This window comes from Chelonoidis abingdonii, chromosome 5, assembly GCF_003597395.2.
Source record: "Chelonoidis abingdonii isolate Lonesome George chromosome 5, CheloAbing_2.0, whole genome shotgun sequence".
In the NCBI taxonomy this organism is placed as follows: domain Eukaryota; kingdom Metazoa; phylum Chordata; order Testudines; family Testudinidae; genus Chelonoidis; species Chelonoidis abingdonii.
In genome coordinates, this window is record NC_133773.1 from 146,479,062 (window position 1) to 146,501,836 (window position 22,775).

General features: G+C 55.4%; 2 protein-coding genes across 3 annotated transcripts in view; one reads left to right on the plus strand and one right to left on the minus strand.

The window, feature by feature from the left end:
• Positions 1-873: 873 nt before the first annotated feature.
• Positions 874-15,923, plus strand: LOC116829268 (uncharacterized). Of its 2 annotated transcripts, XM_075066738.1 has the most exons (5): positions 874-1,103; positions 6,014-6,132; positions 13,137-13,291; positions 13,555-13,721; positions 14,494-15,923. In XM_075066738.1, exons 3-5 carry the CDS (start codon positions 13,141-13,143, stop codon positions 15,817-15,819), a joined length of 1,644 nt encoding a protein of 547 aa, XP_074922839.1. In that variant the 5' UTR covers positions 874-1,103; positions 6,014-6,132; positions 13,137-13,140; the 3' UTR covers positions 15,820-15,923. The 2 variants fall into 2 exon arrangements, with proteins under 2 accessions (XP_074922839.1, XP_032643872.1); XM_032787981.2 differs by lacking the exons at positions 874-1,103; positions 6,014-6,132 and adding an exon at positions 10,623-10,833.
• LOC116829274 (retinol dehydrogenase 11-like) overlaps positions 15,884-22,775 on the minus strand; it is a 41,568-nt gene continuing 34,676 nt past the window's right edge. Inside the window, exons 4-5 of the mRNA XM_032787992.2 lie at positions 18,843-18,949; positions 15,884-17,350 (exon numbers count right to left, since the gene is read on the minus strand). Coding sequence (XP_032643883.1) covers positions 17,156-17,350; positions 18,843-18,949 — 302 coding nt within the window. The 3' untranslated portion in view covers positions 15,884-17,155. The remainder of the gene's footprint in view (positions 17,351-18,842; positions 18,950-22,775) is intronic.

A 22,775-nucleotide genomic window follows, 5' to 3' on the forward strand; every position in this document is an offset into this window, starting at 1 on the left:
TAAGTTCTTTGAGGCTGGGATATTCTGCGTTTGTACAGCACCTAACACAGCCCAGCCCTGTCTGTGATCGGGTCTCTTAGGTGCTTGCTACAATAATAGTTGTTGCATCTGACCAAGTGGGTTTTCACCCACGAAAGCTCACGCTCCAAAACGTCTGTTAGTCTACAAGGCGCCACAGGATTCCCTGCTGCTTTTACAGATCCAGACTAACCTGCTCCCCCTCTGATAGTAATATTTACAGACACTTTTCCGAATAAAATCACAACAACTGTCAGCTGTTCTGTCTATACAGCATCTGGCAAAATGGAACCCTAGCCTGGTAAATTTCTAGGCACTGCCACAATAAAGGTGTCAAAATAAGAATGAATATAAACCCCACTCCACAAAGCAACAACCGCTACAACCGCCACTTTCCTCCATAGGGAAATGGAGTCAGGGTAGGACAGGCCCCCTCCCTCTCTGTAGGGATGGGAGTGGGGTGGGGTGATGGCTGGTGCCCTAAACAGTAGTTACTAGGTAAGGGAAGCTGCTGAAAGTTCAATAGACTGAGAGGCCACTGTCATCAAAACACCAGAAGTCAGGTTCCTATGACCCTGTCTGTCATTCAAGAGCAGAAAACAGGAAAAGTTTGTTACAATATACTTAAGGCAAATCACTGCTAACTCTGACCTGCAAATAGCCAGAACACAAGAGGTTAGGTCCTAGCTATTAGCTAAAATTCTGACAATCAGGTCAGCTACTTTGTTCACTGCAGGAAACCCCAACTTCATCTTAAAATGAGAATTGATCCACTTGGCACTAGGACCCTGCAGATGGTGAGAGCTGCGAGCCTGCGCTCTGAAAAACTGCACCATTCCACAACTTCAGCAACAGCCAGAGCAGCAACAACGCCAGCCTGCGAGCACTGACAGACAATGAGGTTGTTATTTTTGTTTTCTATTCCTTATGCCACACATTCCACGTTTTTCTGGTTAGCTAAAACTGAAGCGATCAAGATTGCAATCAATCTATCAGAAGCACCTCATTGAAAAGGTAACCATAGCAACACACTGAGGAACACAGGATGCTGCAGCCAAGCTACATCTGTCTGGTGACAGGAGGAGGTTAGTCAATTTCAGCTCAAGATCATCTCCATCAAAACAACACACCCATTATTTCACAACTGAACACCTTTCCATAGTGATCAATAGCTTTGGCCTTGAACCATCTATACACTGTACATAGCATTTAACCTTCATTGTTTCTAACTGTATCCAAGGTAAACTTTTAAAAATACACCTACTCTGCTCTTAGAACTCAAAGATTTAAAGCAACCAAAACAAATGTTTTCACTGTTCCTTCCTTATTTGGATTTAAATGATACCGCTGACAAAACAGAATTGCTTTTTACCTATTAGCCGCACGCCTGTCATTTTCCTCCGCCCTCTGAATGATTAATACACATTTTTTAATTCAGCTCATCTCGTTCAGTGCATTGCTGGTTTTCTGATATGCAACATTATTCTTCATCTTCAAAATACTGAAATACTGAAATTAAGGCTCATTTATAGAGGTATCTAAGAAGAGAAGCAATATAACTTGATGAGAAATCACCCACATCGCAGCATTAACACATACACGCAAATCATGTAACCACCCAAACAGACAGATGGAGAAGAACATTCATCGGGATGCTGAAGGGGAGATGTGGCTCAAGGTTAATTTTATATCTGAGTGTATCATAATCCTCATGTATTTTCTAAATTATTTCTGTTCGGACTCATGTGGTAATATGTTACTCTTTAAACTGGATTTACTCCAGACCTCCCAAGCCCTCGGAGGGTAAGTGCAGAAACCCCTGCAACTCAGCACCCAAAGGTCCCAATGGGGATTTGGGTCTTTATGCTGCAGACATCTCACAAATGAAGGCCCAAACCTCCAAACCGACAGCTCCAGAGATCCCCCTCCTAGTAACCAGTTAGACCTGGTACTGCTAGACCTGTCCAGCAGAGGATCGTAAAGTGCTTTGCATTTCACTTAGCAATGAATCTGTGAAGTGCGTCGATATTACTGACCCTATGTGGGGGGACCTGCTCGAGGTTACCTGGCAAGCCTTTGGCAGAGCCAAATGGAATCCAGATCGCCCACATCCTAGTTTGAGACTGTTCCTCCCATCTACCTAATAAATGATGTGATGTTACAGGACTCCTCCAAAGGTGCTCAGTGAATCTACTGGGCTGCACCTGAATGAATTGGAAGGAGTAGTGAATTTCGGCTCACAAAAGAGAGAAAAAAAGAGCACTCTACTGCGAGTTTCTCTTAGTAGTTGGTGCAGTGTTCTAGAATGCAGCCATTCAGTCAGGGGCACTATCTAGGCCGACACATCCTTGTGTGGCTTACCGTCATTATGAAATGGCCTGACTCAGTCTGGAGTGAGTCCCACTGAAATTGTTTCTTGCCATCAAAGCCATCTGGAGGAAAGGTTTAATTTGTAATAATGAGATTTAAGGTCTGTAATGGCATTTACGCAACACAACTGCAGTATGCAAGTTAACTGGGTACAGTGACTATTAGTCATTTATCTTTAATGTCACGACACGAGCATCACCAGGCCGAGTTTTCCATTTGGAAATGAGGGTCGTTGGCATGCCATGATAAAACAATCCACCTGATAATGAAGCAAGTGGAGGGGAGCTCTCTGCTTTCTAACTCATCCATTAAAGGTCTTTAGGAAGAATTGATTATCGGGGCTGACTCTCTCAAGAGAAGTACTGGAGGACGAAGAGGGTGTGCAGGGGTAGGCAGGAAGAAGGGCATAGGAGGCAGTCAGGCCTCTCAGCTGTGTGCTTTGAGGGAAGGAATCCATGGAAGCGAGCTCCATCAAGGAAGAGTGCAAACAAGAGAGGTCTGGAGGGTGGAGGAGAGAAAGCAGGTCACCATGGACTTGGTAGAAGTCAGAGACTCCTTCCTTCTTTGTGTTATGTCATATCTGTATGGTGGTAGCACCTCAAAGGCCCGGTCAGAATCAGAGCCCCATTGTGACGGGCACTGCACAGATACATAGGCAACAAGAGAGCCTGCCACTACCAGTCTCCCCCAAAGATCTGCTATTGCAGATCCTAGTAGCTTACATCATTCTACATTCCTGCTGAAGAACCAGCCTCAGTCTTCAGGTCTGCTTGTTTGTGACTCTCACGGAAGGGCACTCGCTCGCTCTATCGGAGCACGGGGGGACGGAAGAGACGTTCCTTCCTTCCCTGCATAAGTAGCACAGAAGGCCTGCTGTCTTCCTAGCTCCATCTCTCACCTCTGATAGAAGTCCCCACTAGGCCCTGGGCAAACATCCAGCGCTGTCACCAGAGCAAAGGGCCATCCCCAGCTGCTGCACTGTTAGAGGTGTCATCCTTCATTCCAGCATCACACCAGGGTTTCCTCTCCTCATTGCCAGTGGCTGTTCACCTGGAAGCTGGAGGGTATGGGGACGTTCTCACGCATAGTACCGGGGTGAGGTACCCACTGAGTGCAGAAAAGCTGCCCACAGCGTGACTGCACCAGCAACATCTACCTCATTATGTACAAAAGGAGTTACAAAATATCAGCTTCTATTCAAATACCTCACGTGGAGGTTCATGTTTATCAAGTCTTTTAAAGATGACAGCTTCCATTGAGCACAGAAGTAAACACGCTGGACAATAACAATGAGGCAGCATTAGGATGACTGTCTCAACAAGCACTGCTGTATTTACCCAATGCCCAAATATCAACACTAACACTAAATTACAGAGCTAATCAAAGATCCAGCTGCCAGACACCCACTTAAGAACATAAGAACGGCCACACTGCGTCAGACCAACGGTCCATTTAGCCCAGTGTTCTGTCTTCCAACAGTGGCCAATGACAGGTGCTTCAGAGGGAATGAACATAACAGGGAATCAAGAAAAAATAGAAGGCCTACAAGGAGTTGAAGATAGGAGGGATTAGCAAGGAAAGCTACCTTATTGAGGTCAGAACATGTAGGGATAAAGTGAGAAAGGCCAAAAGCCATGTAGAGTTGGACCTTGCAAAGGGAATTAAAACCAATAGTAAAAGAAAGAGAAGATCCAGTCCTCATCATGTTTAAGAGGATAGTGTCACTATGGAACAGAGTATCAGAGACAGTCTTAACTAGGATTGATGAATGGAAAAAACCTGGCTTATGAAAGGAGATCAGAGCTTGGCTTGTTTAGCACTCATAGAAGATTGAGGGGCAGATATGATGCTCTTTATAAATATAATCAAGAGGGATAAATACAGGGAGGGAAAAGACATATTTAGCTTAGCACTAATTGCGGACACGAACAAATGGATAATAAACATGAGATAGGATTTAAAGACTTGAAATTAGAGTGAAAGGTGTCTAAACCATTAGAGATGAAGTTCTGGACCACCTTCAAGAGGGAGTAGATGGGGCGCAAAAAGACAATCTGCGCTTCAAGACTAAGTTATACAGTCTTATGGAGGGGATGATCAATATGGACTACCGACCTAATCTGGCAATTAATTGGTGTTTTGGCTATTAGCGTAAACTATGCCCCTAATGGCTCATGTGAATGGATGTTTAGACATGGGATGGCAATCTGAGTTCTACACAGAATTCCTTTCTGGGTGCCGGCTGGTGAGTCTTGCCACATGCTCAGGGTTTAAACTGATTCCTCATATTGCAGATCGAGAAAGAATTTTCCCTCAGAGGCAGATTGGCAAGAGACCCTGGAGAGTTTTTTTCGCCTTCCTCTGCAGCATGGGGCACGGGTCACTTGCTGGAGGATTCTCTGCACTTTGAGGTCTTTAAACCACAATTTGAGGACTTCAGTAACTCAGATATAGGTTAGGGAGTTGTTATAGGAGTGGGTGGGTGAGATTCTGTGGCCTGCATTATGCAGGAGGTCAGACTAGATGATCATAATGGTCCCTTCTGACCTTAAAGTCTATGAGTCTAAGTGATCCGCCCCCTGTTGCCCATCCCAGCTTCTGGTAAACAGCGCCTAGGGACCCTCAGAGCACAGGGTTGAATCCCTGACCACATTAGCTAATGGCTATTGATGGACCTATCCTCCATGAACTTATCTAATTTCCTTCTGACCCTCATTATAGTTTTGACCTTCATAACATCCCCTGGCAACAGGTTCCACAGTTTGACTGTGCGTTGCGTTATATTTTGTTCTTGTGCCCAAGAAACGACAGTGTCTGGCACACAGCAGATGTATTTCGAAAAATACACAGGATTGAGGAATCAATGCCATTGGCTAACTAGAGCTCCAACCTGTGCCTTAGGGGACATCTGACTGGCAGAATTCTCAGCCAATCAGAGGAGTAAGCTGTTCTTACCTGTAGAAGTATTTCTGGAGGACTATACACCAATAGCCAATAAGAAAGCAGGGATTTGCATGAAGAGCCTCCACAAGCACATAAACACTTGTACCGATGGGATATCATCCGAGGACTCAGATTTCCTACTGTTCTCAAAATATGACATTTTTCCCCACAGCAAATGATCAGCTCCTCAGCTTCTGCCCCGGCAACATATGCTCTCTAGGAAGGCTTACCCCATTAAAAAAAAAACACTTTTAAAGCTTTCCCTCCTTATGAACGTGCTTTCAGATGCCAGTCTAGACTACAAAAAAGTTCACTTATGGTGGCAAGGATGTGGGGCCAAGGACTCGTGTTTTGAATTATCTTGTGTTTTGTCCCTTAGAAGAGTTTCATACCAGGAGGCAGGCAAATCTGTAGTTCTAGAACACTGTAATCATAACAGAGTGCCTCAAAACCACTAAAAGATAAAGCTTTTTAAATCAACACCTGTGTCGGGAAAAGAGTTTTGTGCATGTTTCACAGATGCAAGTTAAACTTTAATTTGTTGTTTAAAGCATTTTGAAGATGTTATACGTGTGAAATGAATTAGAATACTTTTAGTACAAGAAATGCTATAGTCAGATTTGGGTTTCTATAGGCAATCCATAATGATTTTGCTTTTTTGTCATTTTATTACGCTCTGCAGAGTTTTTGATCACCAAAAGCCAGATGTTTGAAAGAATATGTAACTACAGTCAGCAAAATAAAACCTGCTTCCATGCCTTGGATGGGTTGAAGGTTGAAAGCATCTCACCAAGGAAAAAGGTGAATTACACTGAAATGTAAAAAAATTGTAGCAACAAGCAGCATCTGAGTTAAACTGAAAAAATGTGTGTTTTTTAAAAAGTTCTATGCAGGCGTCATTATGTTTAAGAACAATCCCACTTCTGTAAGAGTCTCTGGGGGTATTTTGGCCTTTCTGGATATGCTCTCATTTGTTTTTAAGTTTGCGGATAGGAACAGCTGCACAAAAACAGAATCTTTGTTTCTACAAATAGGTCACCCACTTGGAAATAATTGTTACCAGATTGTGGAAATAGTTCATTCATTGACATTTGTACTAGCACTTCTCTTCCTAAACTTTCCACCTTTCCACATCCCTTTCCACATCCCTCTAACAGTGCCACTGCTGTATGTGTGTGAACTGTATCACAGTGCTGTCTGGACAGCACTGATACAAGCGGAAAAGGGTTTTACAAATGAATAAATACCACTACTAATGTTTGAGTCTCCAGGTGGGGCAGAAGGCAAATGAATTAATAAACAAAGAACCGGTTTTAATGCAATTATCCCTAGCAACATTATCAATGGGGAATATAAAAATTAAATAAAGCAAAACTATTTCTAACCACACACTGGTTGTGGTCTCAGACGAGAGCTAGGAGCCCAGAACTCTATAGAGTTCTAATTCCAACTATGCCGATAACTCACTATGGGGAAATTATTTCACTTCTTTGTGCCTGAGGTTTCCTATCTATAAAATGGGAACTCTGCCACCTACTTACCTCATAGGGGAAATGCAAGGCTCTATTAATGTTTACACAGCACCTCAGAGAGTACTATCTAGAGCAGGGATTCTCAAACTAGCGTTGGGACCCCTCAGGGGGTCACGAGGTTATTACATGGGGGGTTGCGAGCTGTCAGCCTCCACCCTAAACCCTGCTTTGCCTCGAGCATTTATAATGGGTTAAATATATTTAAAAAAAGTGTTTTTAATTTAAAAGGGGGGGGGGTCGCACTCAGAGGCTTGCTATGTGAAAGAGGTCACCAGTACAAAAGTTTGAAAACCACTGATCTAGAGTTTAAGTACACCCCTATTAAAGAGGGGATTTTTTTTTTAATTTACAGTAAAACATTAGCAAAATTCCTTGTTTCTGTGCTGCCTCCACATCATATGAGAACTAGATTAGGACTGAAAGCATTGCCAAAGCAATGGGCGACTCAGCCTCACTCTTTTCTTGAAGCATTTTATGGCCACACTGATTTCAAGAGAGCTCAATTAGGCTTCACCACCACAGGGAGACAAAGAGAATGCTTGCTGGGTTACGGTGCCCCCTTCCCGCAGAACTGCCAGGGCGAGCTGGGTATCGAGCAATGCTAAGCATCACTCATTTCTTTGGCACTTGATCTCTTTACACTAAATAAACCAAAACCTTAGAGCGGGAGTTCTTTGGGGTAGGGACGAGAACCCACCTCCTCCCTGTGTCCGTGCAGCTCCCAGGCTGCCAGAGCCAGAGCCAGAGCCCAACCAGGCACCACTGCAATATTAAGACTAAACCTCCAGACAAAAGGCAGGTTTGGGTTGAAAGGGCCACATCAGCAGCCAACAGGAAACCGGCTGCAAAGAAAAACTTCTGCAATGCCCCGCCCTGGCACCAACCCGGGGCAGGGAGGTGGGGCTGCCCAACCCAGCACCAACCCTCGCAGATGGGAGCCCCCCCGCCCTGGCCCCCAGGGGTCACCCCACCACCCCAGTCCCGGGGGGCGCTAGCCTACGCACCAACCCTTGCAGATGTGAGGCCCCCACCCTGCCCCCATGGGTCACCCCACCCCCCAGTTCCGGGGGGAGCCTGCCCATCAGTGCCAACCCTCGAACGAGCCCCCGACCCTCGCCTCGGTAGGCCACAGCCCAGATCACGCGGTGCGACCGCCCATGCCCTGCCAGCCGATCCTCAACCCTCCTGACGGGGGGGGTGATCCAGAAACGCGAGCGACCACCCCAACCCTGCCCCCCCAGTCCTGGCCGGCGGGAGCTGCCCAAGCCCGAGCGCCAACCCTCGCAGACGTATATGCCCCCCCCGCAGGAGAGAGGGAAGGGGGCCCTGCTCGGTCCGACAGGGGCGTCGGTACTGCCAGGCTGCCCGCCGCCCCCTGGACTGCATCACCTCGGCGTCCCAGCCCCCCGGCTCCGCGCCCCGGCCCACCCCTTGCCCGCCGTGGCGATCGGCGCCGCCTGACGCACCCGCACTGCCGTTTCTCAGGCGCCCACACTTCCGTCAGCATCGCCCATCGCTGCAGCCCCACTGGTCCTACGGAAAGGATCGCGCAGGCGCAGGTAGCGAGCGAAGAGGCCAAGGAGAAAGGCGGGTCCCGTGAGTATCACTGTACGAGCCAAGGAAAGGAACATAGAGGCAAGCTAAGCAAGGACGGGGCGCAGGGCAGAAGAACATGTTTGTGAGAGCGGGGGCACGGCGGGCTCACTGCTGGAGGGGTCGGATCCTGAGGGCACCGGTGTTGTGGGCAGCGCCAGGAGCGCTGCCGGGGCGGGTTCTGAGCGCACAGTACCCCCTCAATGTATCCAGCACCTACAGAGCACCCCCCTAGTTCCAGCACCCCCCACCCAGTTCCAGCCCCTAAACACCCCCCCAGTTCCAGACCTCCCCCCACACACTCCCTAGATCCAGCCCCTAAACACCCCCCTAGTTCCAGCACCCCACACACACACTCCCTAGTTTCAGCCCTAAACACCCCCCAGTTCCAGCACCCCCACACACATTAGTTCCAGCAACCTAACACCCCCCAGTTCCAGCACCCCGCACCCCAAGTTCCACCCCTAAACCACCCCCAGGTTCAGCACCCCCACACACACTCCCTGTTCAGCACCTAAACACGCGCCCCCCAATTCCAGCACCCCCCACCCCAGTCCAGCCCTAAAACCCCCCCAGTTCAGCACCCACACCTCCTAGTCCCACCCTAACACTCCCCCAGTTCCACCACCCATCACCCCTAAACACCCCCTAGTTCCAGCACCCCCCCGACACCACTCCCTTGTCCAAGCACCCTAACACCCCCCTCATTCCAGCACCCCCAACCACACACTCCTAGTTCCAGCACTAAAACACCCCCTAGTTCCACACCCCCCACCCACACTCGCAGTGTCAGCCCTTAAACACCCCCCTAGTTCCAAGCACCCCCCCACCACACTCCCTAGTTTCCAGCACCTAACACACCGCCCAGTTCCAGCCCCCCCACCCCATCATTCCAGCCCCTAAACACCCCCAGTTCCAGCAACCCCCCACACCACACTCCAGTTCGCAGTTCACCTAAACACCCCCCAGACCAGTTACCAGCACCCCCCACCCCAATTCCAGCCACTAAACACACCCCAGTTTCCAGACCCCCACACACACTCCCTAGTTCCAGCCCCTAAACCCCCCCTAAGTTCCAGCACCCCCACCACACACCCGCTCTTCAGCACCTAAACACCCCCCATTCCAGCACCCACCCCACCCACGTTCAGCCCCTAAACCACCCCCCTGTATCCCGCACCCCCACACACACTCCCTAGTCCAGCCCCCCCACAAAACACCACCAGTTCCCAGCACCCACCACACACTCCCTAGTCTCTAGCACCTAACACCCCCCCAGTTCCAACCACCCCCACACACAACTCCCTAGTTCCAGCACCTAAAACACCCCCTAGTTCACCAGCACCCCCCAACCCCAGTTCCCAGCACCCCCACACACCCCTACGTTTCAGCACCCCCCCACACAACCCCTATTCCAGGATACCCACACACACACACCAAGTTCCAGCCACTAAACATCCGCCCTAGTTCCCGCAGCACCCCCCACACACACCCCTAGTTCCTAGCACCCCCCCACCACACCCCTACGTTCCCGCACTACAGCACATACTCCCTATTCCCAGCACCCCCCCACACACACACCCCAGTTCCAGCACATACACACGCCCCCCTAGTTCCAGCACTCACACATACACAAATTCCAGCACCTACACACACACACACTCCCCTAGTCCCAGCACCTAACACACACACACACTATCTGCTTTCCAGCTGGTTTCTAGTGTCTAGCAAACACTTTTCACAAAGGGATCACTCGATATCTGACCTATCCGGCCTCATCCTCAGTGGAGACCTGCCCCTTTCAGGAGCAGCCTGGGCACTCCCATTCACGACTCAGCCAGACACTAAAAATCATGGTCTTAAGTGACAAGGACGTGTAACCCGCTCGCCCTCCTTTTCGTCCTGTGGCTACAGGGGCTTCCCCCGAGGGGTCCCTACACATGTGCTCGCTACTTGTGTTGTCCTGTCTGCGGGATCCTGTCGTTAGCTGTGATGCTCGCACACGGGCAGGGGAGCTCTCTGTCGCTCTCACACACAGAAGTTGGTCCAATAACAGATATCCCCGCCCCCCCGTCCCTCTGCTATCTTGGGGGGGGACTGCTCGGCTACAACGCGCTGCCTGCGCCTCTTTGGACAGCAGGAGGCGAGGAGAGGAAACTTTCCCTCCCCTCCCTCGGGAAGGTGGGGCCAGCCAGCCCTGCCTTTGGGCCGGGAAGGGGGGAGCTCAGCTGGGGTGCAGCTGCTGCTGGTGAGGAAGGCGCGGTCGCTCTGGAGTTGCGGTGCCCGTGGGGCAGGGAGCCAGCCCGGGTTCGGCCCGTCTGTGCTGCGGTCTCTGGATCCTGTCTCTGGCAGCCGCCTTTGGCTCTGTCGCTGTTTCGTAAGCGGTGGGAACCGAGAGGGCTGGGAGCCGGGAAGCGGGGAGGGGGCATGTAGGTGGGATTGTTAAAATCGAGTCCTGAGAAATGAAAGGTGAGAAACCCGCAGTAATAAAAGGCCGCGGCAGCTTTCAGAGGGGCCTCAGCCAAAGCTCCGGCTCATGCTGGAGGCCTCTGTCCCTGCCATGGGCTGAATCCAGGGTGCAGGGAATGGACGGGGAAACTGCCCTGAAAAACGTGGCGGGTGCGATTATATCTTGTCTTGGCCCAGCTTCCGGTGGGGAAAGAGCCGCTCCAACAGCTCCAGCCACGCTGCAAACAAGGAAAGAATCAGAGGCTGGGCCCAGGGACTGGAACCACGAACCGAACTGTAACCCCTGCATGTGGTGGAAACCGCCCCCCTGGATCCAGCACCATGGCAGAGTTGGGGGTCTCGTGGGGCAGTGTGCATGGTACCAGAGAGAGCGAGCCTGTGCCTAGAGCCAGGGGGACTGGAACACAAACATTGGACTAGCACATCAGCCCAGGCGTTTCCTGTCTCTGGCAGGGGTCAGGGCCAGGCCACCTGGCTCTGAGGGACTGGCTGGCCCCTGGGGCGCTTGGCCAGTAGCTCTGGCTGCCCACCCTGCTGTGCTGTGCTCCCAGGAGAGGCAGCCTTGCCTCCTGCTTCTCTCGCTTTTCTTGAGGGTGCTCCCTGCTCACCCCTCGCCTTCTGGACCGCCCCACCCTGCAAGCCTCCCCAGCACGCCCCTTGAGTCAGCCAACCAGTCCGTCTGAGCCACACCCAGGAAACAGCTATACACGCTCTGCCTCAGAGCAGCCACTTCCTTACCCGCTGCCAGCTGAGGAGGAGCCGGTGGGCCAGCCTGTGCTGTTCTAGTCCCACAGTCTACCTGGGAGATCAGCTGGCAGCTCCTCCATGGAGTTCTGAGCATGGGTGCAGTTCATCACTCCCCTGGCACCTGTTCTTTGTGCAGCTAGAGGGAAGCCCTGGCATGTCTCTGTGGAGGGTGCGTCAGGTTGCAGCCCCTCCTCCAGCTCCTCTTCCCGAGATTCTGGCCCCATTTCTCCCAATTCACACCCCCATCCATGGCCCCACAAAGTTGTGGGACCTCCCCCTGGTGTGGCCAGGATGGCCATCCGCCATCCCAGGAAGATAACGCTGGAGGTGATTGTAGGGCCTGTTTCTGTTCTGCACAGTCATGCCACCGAGCAGAGGTCCTCTGGGTGGCGTCCACCGACACCTTTGAGAGGCAGCGGTCGTTCTTTGATCCTCAGGCCCATTCCCATTTTTTCATTAGTTGTCCCCCGTATTTACTTTGTATATGGAGCTATACCAATCTCATAGACCTGGAAGGGACCCTGAAAGGTCATTGAGTCCAGCCCCCTGCCTTCACTAGCAGGACCAAGTACTGATTATACCCCAGATCCCAAAGTGACCCCCTCAAGTATTGAACTCACAACCCTGGGTTTAGCAGGCCAATGCTCAAACCACTGAGCTGTTCCTCTCCTACTTGTGGCCTGGGTCTGCTGCCCGCCCCCTTTGTTGAGGGGCAGGTCGTTAGCTTTGGGCAGGCTTAAGCCCACCTCTCCTGGTAACCGCAATGGGACCCGGGTCCATCCCAGTGGCTTCTGAAGCAGACCCAAGAAACCTGCTAGCAGGCAGCCAGGGAACGAGCTGCCCAGAGTGCAGGGGCGTGCGTGAGATGCCTGGCAGTGTAGGAATGAGGGCACAGCAGAGAGATTTGAGGGGAGAAGCAGAAGAGACAGAAAATCTAGGGGAGGACGGAGAGCTTCTGGTGTAGGGCAAGAAAGAAACCAGGGGAGTGTGAGGGAGAGAGGCATGGAAGACATGCAGGAGGGGAGCCCCAGGGCTAGTCCAGGGCAGAAGTGGAGCCTCCCAGCAGACTGGCCCAGCTCCCTCTTGACCCTGTTAGTGCCGGGCAGTGGGCTGCCCCATGGGGCTTGGTGCAGAGGGCTCTGCGCCATGCCCCTGGGCTGTGCATGCTGCCTCCCCGGCACGCCCTGGTGGAGTTGCACTCAGAGCCCTGAAAGGAGGCAGGATAGTCATGTGGCTGAGGCACAGGGACCGGGGATCAGGACTCTTGGGTTCTATTTCTGATCCTGCCACGGAGTCGCTGGGTGAGTCCCTTTCCCCATCAGTCCCTGACCCTCCCTGCGTGGCTTCAGTCCCTAATGTGGGCTGGTGCTCTGAGCTCCTTGGCTGGCAGGTGCAGAAAGGGCAGGCAGAGCTGGAGATGTGGGATTCTCCCCTCTGAACCCCTCCTCTGCTTCCCCCCTGCAGCCAGATGCCCAAGAAGAAAGCCGTAGCACCGCTGAGCAGCTTGTGCCTGGGCAACGTGGCCAGGCACATGCAGAGCGTGTGGGTGAAGGATTACAGCGAGAACTACCTCGATGAGTACCAGTTCCGCTACGTCATGGGGCCCTTCAACGAGCTGGGTGAGAGGCAGGCGGGTCCCTCTGCCCCCGCCACCCTCCCATCCCAGAGCATCTCCTGGCCTTGTCCCGCTGGGCCTCGCAGCGTGGCTCTGTCTTGCACCTGGGAGGGCGGGGGACTACCTGGGCACAGCAGGGAGGAAACGCGCTGACTTCCTGGCCTTGCCATTTCACAGCCCTGCTGCCCCCTGCCCGCCATGGGCAGCCTCTCTGCCAGCACAGCCCCGTGCCCAGGGAGGCCGATAATCACGCTGTCTCCCACACAGCCGGCTGCTTAGTCCAGGACCTGCTCCAGCTACTGGGCGAGAGTCGGCGCCTGTCGCGGGCCGCACTCCACCTGCTGCTCCTGCCCCATCTGACGGAGCTGAACCTGCGCTCCTGTCCGGGCCTGGTCAGCAATGCCATCACCCAGCTGATCACGGTGCGGTGCAAGGTAAGCAGAGTCCCAGCAACCTTCTGGGACTCCAGAATAACCTCCTGGGGACGTGCGTCTGAGCAGGAAACAGCAGGAAGGGGTCCGAACTCCTGGGTTCTCTCCCCAGCTCTGGGAGGAGGTGGGGTCCAGTGGTCAGATCAAGGCGGACTGGAAGCCAGGACTCCTGGGTTCTCTCCCCAGCTCTGGGAAGAGGTGGGGTCCAGTGGTCAGACCAAGGCGGACTGGGAGCCAGGACTCCTGGGTTCTCTCCCCAGCTCTGGGAGGGGAGAGGTGGCTAGTGGGTTGGAGCAGTGGGGACTGGGAGCCAGGACTCCTGGGTTCTCTCCCCAGCTCTGGGAGGAGATGGGGTCCAGTGGTCAGAGCTGAGCTCTGGACTCAGAACTCCTGGGTTCTATTCCTGCATTAGCCGCGATTGGCTTTTGCACTGAAGGTCAGCGGTTTCCCTAGCAGCATGCGGAGTGGGTGTGGTGGGTGGATGGGCTCCCAGTGTAAATAGAGGGGTGGGATGCTGGGCACATCAGTTAGGGGAGTGTCTGCCTCGCTCCAGCCCAGCACTGGCCTGCTGCCTCTCCCCGGTCAGGTGAGAAGCCAGGATTGGACAGGTCACTCTCCACCGCGAGGGTGGGGCCCTGCCCTGGGCAGGCTGGGGGGAGGGGAAAAGCTGCTCCGACCCCTGCCTGGTCCGGGACCAAATGGAGGAGCCTGCCGTCCTCCCCCCTCCTCCCCCACAAGGGAAGCGCCTGGTCTATCTCCCTGGTTCCTGTTGCAGAACTTGTCCTCCCTGGACCTCAAGGGCTGCAGCCGGGTGCAGACGGCCTCGCTGGTGGACCTGCTGGAAGGCCTGCCGCGTCTGACCAAGCTGGGCCTGGCGGAGACACAGGCCAACACGCAGGTGCTGGCGGCTGTGGGCTCCTGCTGCCGGCACCTGCGGGAGCTGGACGTCTCGCACTGCCAGAAGGTGGCGCCGGACTCCCTGCTGCACCTGGCCTACGACCAGACCGAGAGTGCCCTGTGCTGCCCTGCGCTGCGGGTGCTGCTGGCCCAGGGGATAGAGCCCAAGGCCACCAGCCAGGACTTAGTCAGAGCCCTGGCCTTTCTGCTGCTGGCTCTGCCCAGCCTGGAGTTCCTGGCCAACAGCCACCTGAGGGAGGCCCTGTGTCTCATTCACACACAGCAGTTCAGCGGCACGCAGGGCTTGCTGGGATTCCCCTCGCTGGAAGAGCTGGCCCAGTGCAGACAGGGTGCCCATGCAGCCGGGGGCGACTCCTGGCTCACGTTGCCACTCAGGCGGGTGGAGGAGGTGGAGGAGCCCTTCCTCCCCATCTTCTGCTCCGTGTGCCCGGAGGTGGCGGAGGCAGCCGTGTCTCTCAGCGACGGCCCTGGCACCAGCTGGGGCAGCCTGGCCTGGAGCCGCCTCACCCAGCTCGCCGTGCACTGCACGGGGCACCGGGGCCGGGGGCTGGCCGAGATGCTTCCCATGGCTCAGGGCCTGGGAGCCCAGCTGCAGTCCCTCTCCCTCCACGGCTTCTCCTACGATGACGAGTTTTCCTTCTGCGCCCTGCTGAACTGCTGCTGCAACCTCGCTGCCTTCAGCAGCCACCTGAGCGCCCCCGCGGGGCCCATGCGGCCGGCCGACGCTGTGCCCAACGGGGAGCCTGCCGCGGAGCCGCAGGAGTGGGAGCTGGACCTGCTCCGCCACCCCTTCCCCAAGCTCCGGCACTTCAGCTTGGGCCTGTCCAGCTCATGTGAGCCTCTCCCTTCCCAGCATGCCACTGTTCTGCGGGCGAGCCTGGCCTCGCTACTCAGCCACTCCCCCCGCCTGGAGACGCTGGCCCTGCTCAGCATCCCCTTCTCCCTGGACAGCGTGTTCCAGAAGGTGCTGGCTGCCCCCGGCGCCGCCCTCTGCAATCTCCGAGAGCTGTCGCTGGCCGAGAGTCTGGTGTCCAGTCCGACCCTGCACTGCCTGCTGGCCCTGGACAATGGGCTCAGCTCCCTGAACCTGGCCGGCTGCCCGGCCGTCCACCGTCGCGACTACGACCAGCTGCTCCGCACCGTCCGCAGGGAGAGGCTGGAGCTGGACATCACATGGCAGTGAGGTGCCCTGCCTCGCCTGGGACGCTGCCCCGTGCCGCGGGAAGGAGCCCACACCGCACGCAGGCGCCAGAGAGCTGTATTTAATAAAGCAGAGTGAGCACGGGGGGAAGTGCCTGCGAACGAGCGTCTGTCACCCTCCCTGGGACGGCGCTTTCCTCTGCACAGCCTTGAACAGGGAGGTTCCTTGGCTCAGCCAGGGCCCCGTTGTGGGGGGCCCTGGGGAGACGGCGAAGGCCCCAATGCCAGGCCTGCTCTGTATACTTCTGGGACACGGGCTCAGGCTCTAAGGAGGTTGCTAAATGGCTTCTCCCTCCCCTCATCAGCATCTGTGCTGTAGAGGCTCCTCCAAGCAGAGCTCCCACTGGAGGAGGGGGTAGACAGGGCCCTGCCCTGCCCAGGCGGACCCTGGACTGTTCCCCAGATAGCGGGCGGGGCTGCCACGGGTGGCAAGAAGGGTGGAGGAGGAACTGGCACTCAACAGCATGGAGGCCAGTGGGCCCCTGCAATAGGGTTGCCAGGTGTCTGGTTTTCGACCAAAGTGCCTGGTCACGCGGCTTCCAGAAGCAGCGGCATGTCCCCCTTCTGGCTCCTAGCCCTAGGGGGCAACCAGGGGGCTCCATGCACTGCTTATGCCTGAAGCGCGAGCTATGCAGCTCCCATTGGTTGAGAACTGCAGCGAATGGGAGCTGCAGGGGCAGCACCTGCGGATGGGACAGTGCACAGAGCCTCCTGGCCACACCTCCGCATAGAGCTGGAGGGAGGACATGGCACTGCTTTTGGGAGCTGCTTGAATAAGCGCTGCCCAGAGCCTACACCCCAACCCCCTCCTGAACCCCAACCCCCAGCCCTGATCCCCTCCCACCCTCCAAACCCCTTTGCCCGAGCCCGGAGCACCCTCCTGCAGCCCAAAATCCTCATCTCAGCACCACCAGCCACAGTCCTCACCCCCCTGTACCCCAAGCCACTGCCTCAGCCTGGAGCCCCCTCCCACACCCTGGCCCCCACCCCAGAGCCCACACCCCCAGCCAGAGCCCTCACTCCTCCCACACCCCTACCCACTAAGCCAGCCCTGTTAAAAAAGTGAGCCAGGATGGGGAGAGTGAGTGACATGAGGGGGAGGGGGAGGGGAAAGGGCAGCAGTGGGGCAAGTGTGTTCGGTTTTGTGCGAGTAAAAAGTTGGCAACTCTACCTTGCAATGGCTCAGCTAATTCCCACCTTCCTTCCTGCAGGCTTCCGCCAGCAGAGCCCCCACCTCCACCCCGTCTCCCCTCCTGCTCGCCCCAGGTCCCAGTGGCAGTAGCCAGGTGCTGCAGGGCAGGGGTGATGGGCTCCATTGTTCACATGCGCCCACTCTCCGGGAGGCCCGTCACTCGCTCCGACTCCTCCCACAGCTTGCGGGCCAGGCCCAGGTCGCGGGCAGCCGCAGAGGGCAGCGCCAGCCTGCAGTTGCTGTCGAAGTACTTTCCCGTGATGCCTGCGACCTCCTCTGAGACGGCGCAGTAAATGGTGCTGGCTGCTCCCTCCTCGGCGGACTAGAGAGAAGAGGGAGCTTAAAAGCAGCCTCAGCAGCAGCTCCCCACCACACCAGCCCCCCGCAGGCCCCAGGCACTGCGCAGACCCCATCTGGCGGCACCAGAGGGGCAGAGCTCAAGCCCCCCACTGAGGCTTTCATGCCATCCTGGCCCCACAATTGCAGAGACGGAGCAGCAGGCCCTGGAGCAGGAAGGGAGGGACAGCAGGGCCTGGGCACAGTGTGGGGCGGGGCAGGGAGGCAGTAACTAAGGGTATGGGGAGCGGGGCAGGAAGCAGGTGAGATTGTGAGCGAGGGGCAGGCAGTATGTGGCGGTGTGGGGAGCAGGGCAGGGAGTAGGTGGGGGTGGGGGTGTGAGGGGGGGCAGACAGTAGGCAAGGGTGGGGGTGTAGGTGAGAGCAGGCAGTAGATTGGCATGAGGGGACAGGCAATGGGTGAAGTTGTGGGGAGCAGGGCTCAGGGCTGCTAGGGCAGAGGGTTGAGTTGTGAGGGGCTGTGGGGTGGGGCAGAGGATGAGGAGTCCAGAGTGCAGGAGGCGGGTCAGGGCTGGGGATTGGGATACGGGGGTGAGGGGTTCAGGGTGTGGGAGGGGGCTTAGGGCTGGGGCAGAGGGTTGGGGTGTAGGGGGTGAGGGCTCCAGCTGGGGGTGCAGGCTCTGGGGTGGAGCCAGGGATAAGGGGTTTGGGGTGCAGGCTGCCCCAGGGCTGCAGCAGGGAGAGAGGACTCCCCCCAGACTTCTCTCGTCGCAGCAGCTCCGGGGCTGGGGAAAGGCGCCTCTCCCCGCCTGCGCGGTCCTGAATAGCGTGCTGTGCGGCCGCAGGGCCGGGCAGCTTACAGGGAACTTAGGTCCTGGCCTCGCCTCCACCACAGCTCTGGCCAGGGCAGCAGGGGCCAGGTTCTCTGGTCTCATCGGGTGCAGTGTTGAGGCCCCATTGCAGCCCCTGTGCCTGGAGGGGAGGAGGGCTGCTTAATGGTGGAGGATTCGAATACCCCCAAGGGACTTGGCTCAATCCTGCTCAGTGCAAAATGTGACATGCACTGGAGATGGGAATTAGGGTAATGCCTCCCTCTACGGCTGCTGCTACTCCCCTGGCGTTTGCTCAGGGACGCTCCTGAGGGACCCCGGAAATGCCCCCACCTCCCCGTGTGACTCCCTCCCTGCAGCACTCTGGCACTCCGGCCCTGTGCACCAGGAGCTCCCCACCCTGACCACAGCTGCCTGGACCTTCAGCCAGCCCCACTGAGCTGGACCCCGGAGACAGGGTGCGGACCAAGGCTTTGGGGATCCCGCTGTACGTCAGCCCACAACAGAGCCAACTGGAAACTTGTGCCCTGCCCCCGGGGGGCTGTGCTAGTCACTCGCTGACCCTACCCTGCCCCAGTCCCGTGGGGCGAGCAGGCTGCCAGAGCAGCCCATGCCCTCCAGGCCCCCCACTTCTGGGCCTTGGGGAGACTCCATCCTGGGCCCCCCACTGCCGCACCTTTGCACGCACCATTACGAAGATACTGACGATGCTGAAAAGCAGGCGAATCAGCCAGTTGAAGTGGCGCATGATTTCTGTCTTCACAATGCCGGGGTTGAGGGAATTGGCCGTCACCCCTGCAGAGGAGCAGAGCCAGTCAGTGCGTGGGCTCTGGGGACAGCAGGGGGGTGGGGGCACTTTGGCAGGGCCCTATAGTCAGACCGCCTGGAGCCCTGAGGGGGCAGGGGTGAGTTTTGTACTCACAGGCCTAGAGCCAGGGGCCTGCTTATTCCTCGAGCAGGTGCTGCCCGGACACGCTCCAACGTGCTCTCCCCAGCCTGGGAGGACACCTGCCCCGGGGGGCCAGGCCCTTTCAGGGGACCTGGACTGAGCCCCACCTGTGCCCAATGACCTGCCTCCCCGTGCGTGTTGGGTCAGGTGACCAGGCCTCACAGGATGAGAAGGGAGTAATTAGGAGCTAGGAAGGAGCTGAGGGCAGGCTCCGGCGGCACCTCCCCAGCAGCAGGCTCTGGGGAACGGAGAGACAGCTGGGTTCGGGGGAGCACGAGACCCCCAGGGGCCGGGATGCAGCTCTCCACGCCAGCTAGGTGGGATGGCCTGCAGCCATCTGCAGGGCTGGGCAGGAGCAGCCCTTCCGCGGGTGCTGGGCCGGGCAGCCTGGCGAAGGCAGCTGGGCGTCTCTAGGGGGTTCAGCTGTTTCTTTGATGCTAACAACACAGGGCCAGCCAGGCGAGTGACTCAGAAGCTCCAGGGATCATGGTCTGTCTGGCAGCAAAGAGACTGGGCAAGGCCAGGGTCTGGCACAGATGGGGCAAGACCTATCCCAGCCCTTTCTCATGGGATTCTCCCGCCTGAGTCTCATGCTTCCAGGGTGAGGCAGGCTGGGAACCCCCACAGCTGCACCCCAGCTGGCCCATCCTTCCCTCGGAGAGGCTGTGGGGTGCAGCAGCCTGTGCCAAACTGCCATCAGGGCCCCCCACTGTGCACACCCCACTGGGACGCCGGCCCTGTTTCTGTGTGTCACCATGGTGCCGTGCCAGTGACTGAAACCCTGAGCCACCCAGTGGCTACAGCAGTGGGGTTCTTCCTACAGGGCGGAGGGAGCAGGCTGTGGGGAAGCCATGTCTCTCTCATAGGGACTGAGGTGTCCCCAGGCCGTTCCGGCACCCCAAGCTCTGGTGCCGATGGCTCTGCTTCCCCAGAGTGGTTCTGGGATGCTTGGCTCCCAGCCCTGCTGCCCGGAGCAGTGGCAGCTCTCCCCCAGGTGATCGCTCACCACGAGGGCACCTTGCCCAAGGCCAGCCCCCAGGCTGGTGTGCTCAGGGCACAGACTCTGTTGGGAAAGGCTTGTGGGTAGAGCAGGCAGGGCCACGTGGCCTCTGTTTCCTGGGTTTCTGACTTTTGAGTTTTGCTGAACTCAGCATTCGGGATGAGCCTGAGATACCCCAGGGCAGCCTGACCTCTGCAGGTGTAACCCACACACCTCCTGGGTCCCCGCTAGTGACACCAAGACCACTTCAAGAGAGAGAGAAAATGAGTCTGCTTAATAGCCAGCTGGCTTTTAGCTCATGCAATAGCAGCTCATGCACTGAGGTCGCAGGTTCAATCCCGGCCGCCGACGCCCAGGGTCGTCGGGGTTCCACAGGCACAAAGGGTTTGTCAGCACCTGACGATCAGGCCAGCTCAGATGCAGAGACAGGTTAAAGTAGGGGCCCCTTGCAGACGGTGGCTACTGTAGTCCCCTGGGGGAGGGGAGACAAGCTCATAGAACCGTCGAGTTAGAAGGGATTGCAGGGGTCTAGTCTAACCCCTCCCAAGATGTGGTGTGCCTGACCCATCCCAGACAGACAGCTCCAGCCTCCTTTCGAAACCCTCCAGGGAAGGAGCTTCCATGACCTCCCGAGGCGTCTGTTCCACTGTTCTTACAGTGAGGAAGTTTTTCCTGAGATTTAATCTGCTGTGCTGGAGCCTTTCAAGTATCTGAAGTCCACTATCATGTCCCCCCTTAATCTCCTCTTTTCCAAACTAACATACCCATTTCTTCAGCCTTTGCTCATATGGGTGCATTCCATCCCTTTGATCAGCTTTGTTGCTCGCCCCAGGGGACTTTCCAGTTTCTCATAGACTCATAGGTCAGAAGGGACCAATATGATCATCTAGTCTGACCTCCTGCACAAAGCAGGCCACAGAACCCTACCCATCCATTTCTATAAAAACCCCTACCCTATGTCCGAGTTATTGAAGTCCTCAAATTGTGGTTTGAAGACCTCTAGCAGAGAATCCACCAGCAAGTGACCCATGCCCCACGCTGCAGGGGAAGGTGAAAAACCTCCAGAGCCTCTATATATTGGTGACCAGAACTTCAGCTGCGGCCTAGCCAGCACCAAGTGGAGCAATACTATCATCTCCTGTGACCTGCATGCAAGGCCTCGGTTAATGCAATCTAAAATTGCATTTGCTTTTTTTGCAACAGCATCGCATTGCTGACTCATGTTGAGGCTGGGCTCCACCCCGACTCCCAGATCCTTCTCAGCAGTGCTGCTGCCAAACCCGTTCTGCCCCATTCTGTATTTGTGCATTTGTAGCACCTCACATTTGCCTTTGTTGAATTTCATGTTGTTGCCTAAAGTCCAGTTTTCCAATTTATCAAGATCCCTCTGGATTGGAGCTCTAGCCTCCAAAGTGTCTGCAACCCCCTAGCTTTGTGTCATCTGCAGACTTGATCAGTCTGCTCCATATTCCTACCTCCAGGTTATGAATAAAGATGTTAAATAACGTCGGGCCCAGAACAGATCCCTGTGGAACCCCACTTGAGACCTCCCTCCAGTCTCATCATTCCATTAACAGTTACTCTTTGTTTGTGGTTGTTTAGCCAATTATGTATCCACCTAATGGTAGCTCTGCTGAGCCCACAGTTCTCCAGCTTACTTATCAAAATGTCACGTGGGACTATGTAAAACGCCTTGTTAGCATCCAAGTAGATTATGTCCACCACTTTTCCCTCATCCACTAAATCAGTTGCCCTGTCAGAGAAGGAAATCCAGCTGGTTTGGCATAATTTGTTCTTGGTAAGTCCATGGTGGCGGCTAGTGATCACCCCTCCATCCTCCCGGTATTTGCAGAGGGAATGTTTTATACATGGCTGTAGTAGCGTCCCGGGTATGGAGGACAGGCTGACTGGTCTATAGTTCCCTGACTCCTCCATTTTCCCCTTTTTTAAGGATGAGAACTACTTTAGCCCTTCTCCAGGCTTCCGGGACCTCACCTGTCAGCCATGAGTTTGTAAATATTATTGTCAGTGGCACCAAGATTTCTTCAGCCAATTCCTTCAGCGCCCTGGGGTGAATGGCACCAGCCCTGCTGATTTGAATTCATTCAAATTTTAGGGTATGTCTACACTACGGGATTATTCCGATTTTACATAAACCGGTTTTGTAAAACATTGCATAAAGTCAAGTGCGTGCGGCCACACTAAGCACATTAATTCAGCGGTGTGCGTCCATGTACCAAGGCTAGCCTCGATTTCCGGAGCATTGCACTGTGGGTAGCTATCCCGTAGCTACCCCATAGTTCCCGTAGTCTCCCCCGTCCACTGGAATTCTGTGTTGAGATCCCAGTGCAAAAAGAGTATCACAGGTAATTCTGGGTAAATGTTGTCACTCAGTCCTTCCTCCGTGAAAGCAATGGCAGACAATCATTTCGTGCCCTTTTTCCCTGGATTGCCCTTGCAAGGCAACAAGGGTTAGCCTGGTTTCGTGTCACTCTGGGTAAAGGAGTTTTGTTTTGTCATTTTGCAAAGCTGGTTGTTAGTCTGTTTCGTGATGGGGTGGTGAGCACTTGCCGAGTACGTGTTCTTGTCAGCGCATCATACACATTACAGTGACAGTTGAAAGGCAAGGCTCCATGTGCATGCTATTTGGTGCTCTGCCAGGGCGAATCCAG

Excerpts from the sequence above, each read along its gene's own strand:
- LOC116829268 (XM_075066738.1), top strand. The coding sequence starts at position 13,141 with ATGCCCAAGAAGAAAGCCGTAGCACCGCTGAGCAGCTTGTGCCTGGGC. Across the intron at positions 13,292-13,554 it reads GGGGCCCTTCAACGAGCTGG|CCGGCTGCTTAGTCCAGGAC; the intron begins GTGAGAGGCAGG and ends TCTCCCACACAG. Across the intron at positions 13,722-14,493 it reads TGATCACGGTGCGGTGCAAG|AACTTGTCCTCCCTGGACCT; the intron begins GTAAGCAGAGTC and ends TTCCTGTTGCAG.